The sequence below is a fragment of the Galeopterus variegatus genome, unplaced genomic scaffold (assembly GCF_000696425.1).
Source record: "Galeopterus variegatus unplaced genomic scaffold, G_variegatus-3.0.2 Scaffold11201, whole genome shotgun sequence".
NCBI lineage: Eukaryota > Metazoa > Chordata > Mammalia > Dermoptera > Cynocephalidae > Galeopterus > Galeopterus variegatus.
The window spans coordinates 44,799-47,594 of NW_007737312.1; the positions used below are offsets into that span (position 1 = coordinate 44,799).

Genomic DNA, 2,796 nt, shown 5'->3' on the forward strand with positions numbered 1-2,796 from the left:
CACTCATAAGTGGGAACTAAGAGGGAAAGATGGAAGGAAAGAAAGAAAGACCACAGTGGTGCGTTGGACTTGCAGAGGGAGAGAGGCGAAATGGGAAGGGGATTGGGAGGAGGGATAATTGGGTGGGGGACACTGGGTACAAACAAAATTTGTGGTAATGGGCAAGCTGCAAGTGTGAATCTGGCTTTCACATCTTGGACAAGAAGGGGGACAACCACCTTTGTGTCTCATGAATATTCATAACCAATAAAAAAAGAAAACAAAATTTATAGTTATCTAAATACTTCAGGAAATTGGGTGTTTCTTCTGCAGCAGGCAGAGCAGAGCCTAGATACTCTGGAGTCATGGCTTAAAATAAGAAAGGGACTGACTGTTGGAAAACATAAAGCACTTAGAGCAGTAGTGTGTAGCAGCCACCAACTAGGATTATCAGAAAGAGCTAAATAAATTGATAAGAGAGAAGAGAGGGTATAAAAAAATACAAAAGTGCTCACCAAAGCAAGGATAGTTTGGGTGGCTCTGGTCTCAGGGGAGGATCTGGGGGAGATGCTGTTCCTGTGAATGTGTTGGACCCGCTGCTTGTGTCTGTACAGGATGAAAACCATGTAGATGCTGGCCCAGAGCATGAGTCCCAAACAAACAACATCAGGAAAAGTTAAAAGTGTTGCAAGGAGTGATTGTGTGATTTTGTTATGACCTATCCCAGAACAGTATCCTAAATTTTTCTCCTTTGTGATGTTTTTATTACCCTTGCTAGTAATATAAAGAAGAAAAATAATATTTACCAGCGTGTACAGAATCCAGCACAGGATAATGCAGGAACCAGTGCACTTGAGAGCTTGTGCTTTTAGCTCTGGCCACCTGGACTTCCTGAGACTGATGGTCATGGCCTGGAAAAGACTCAAGAGGCAGGTGCTGCTCATGGACACTCCCCTGCCCACTCTAAGAATGTACAAAACAAATTTGCATCCAAAATCACTGAGGAAAATTTTCAACCCAAAAGCTTTCATTGTATGGGGGACTCCTTTAAAGACAATGACCAAGAAGTTGGCTACAGTTAGGTGCTTGAGAATCAAGTCAGTGAACCTTACCCTGCATCCTTTGAAGTAAAAGAAGATATAATGATAAAGAGAGTAATTCCCCAAAATCCCAAATGTAGTCTGGAATAAGAACATAATTCCCATCACCAAATCCCTGGTGGCCATTCTGCCATTTCCCAGTGATGATATATTCAGTCAGATGATCCTGCACAGAAACATGAGTTCTATTTTATCTTGGCAATTAAAATCTAGTATTCTCTACTTACCATTAATTTCCACTTACAAATTCTTGCTAAAATATATTTTCCTTTCCCTAAAAGATTTGCTAGCTTTGAATATCTTCTTGTTAGCAAAGATCTAAATACAGACATACACGCATACCATTATTTATGTTTTCTAGATAATTTTGTTTTATTTAAAACTTTACAACAAATTTATGAGATAAGTGGTATATAATTCCCATCTTACGTGAGGAAATCCAGGCACAGAAAAACTAAATGTTGTTTCTGAAATACCTTCTAGTCAGAGCTTCAGTAGTTGACAGTATGCTTAACCACTACGTTGTCACAACCTCAGACTTAATGTTTTTCTAATATTCCACATATATATGCATTTTTGTTTGCATATTATGTTCATTTTTTAAAGAATGTTTGCTTTCTTTTTAATTGTGATTGTGGCAATTTTCTATTTGTGTTTGATTGCTTATTTCATAGGCAAATATTGCCTACAAATGTTCAGAGATCCAAATAAAATATAGATACCCTCATTTTAGTATAATCCTGAAACAATAATCATCCAAAACAAATGGAGTTTATTGAATGCACAGATGGCTCCATGTTGGAATAAAAACAGAGAGAATCTTTTCATCCTAACCATGAAGAAGTGTATAATTGAATAAATATGTGCTAAGCAACGGGACATGAAACATGAACAGGAGATAAACATTAGAGATAAAATACTAAATTGTCATTAATCATAGAACCTATGATTACTTATTTATTAATGAAGGAGTATTAAATGAGACTATTGTAATACAGCTGAATTTTTAAATATACTAAAATATATGACTATTATTCACTCATAAGTGAATATGGAGGTATAGAATGTGTGCACTGAACAAGTTTAGATGGTGAAAAAAATAAGTGAGCCTAGGAATGACATCATGAGTTTTTTTGAAACTGAAGAAAATCCTTCTCACAAATTTATTTAATTCTGAAAACCACTGACATCCCTGACTTTTTCTTCTATTATTGAAAACCTAAGGTCATTAAGTTGCCTTTTCTGTGAATGTTTCTTCCCTGACTTCAAGAGGGAAAACAATCTTACCATAATCAACAAACACAAGATGCTTTCTGTCAACACAGAATCAGTGTCTCCATTAAACATATGAGACACGCAGAATAAATTAAAAAAAAAAAAAAACCTGCTTCTACACTGAATTGGAGCATGCAATTAGCCCCATCCAACCCATTATTATAGGCATAGATTTATTTTAGCAGTACCTCTATTAATCCTGGAAATGTTTCTTTGTTTCTTGTAGGGAAGATAGAATAGCTAGCAGATTAATTTCCAACTTATCATACTATAGGATTTTTAAAATAATGATTTCATTGCAGAATCTATGCAGATTTCATTGCTACACATATTAAAAATCAACAACCACAATCCACATGGACTGCAATAAATTACATTAGGAGCAGTTGGATAATAAAATTAGGACCAGCAGTCTGTCTCCAAAAGCTCAACATGAGCCTCC

At 35.9% G+C, this 2,796-nt stretch overlaps 1 protein-coding gene across 1 annotated transcript; it reads right to left on the minus strand.

Moving 5' to 3' along the window:
- Positions 1-272: 272 nt before the first annotated feature.
- LOC103610466 (vomeronasal type-1 receptor 4-like) lies at positions 273-1,205 on the minus strand. The gene has a single exon (XM_008594630.1). It carries the CDS (start codon positions 1,203-1,205, stop codon positions 273-275), a length of 933 nt encoding a protein of 310 aa, XP_008592852.1.
- Between the last annotated feature and the right edge of the window lie 1,591 nt (positions 1,206-2,796).

Bases quoted from the DNA above. Each gene is read 5' to 3' on its own strand.
- LOC103610466 (XM_008594630.1), bottom strand. From the start codon at position 1,205: ATGGCCACCAGGGATTTGGTGATGGGAATTATGTTCTTATTCCAGACT.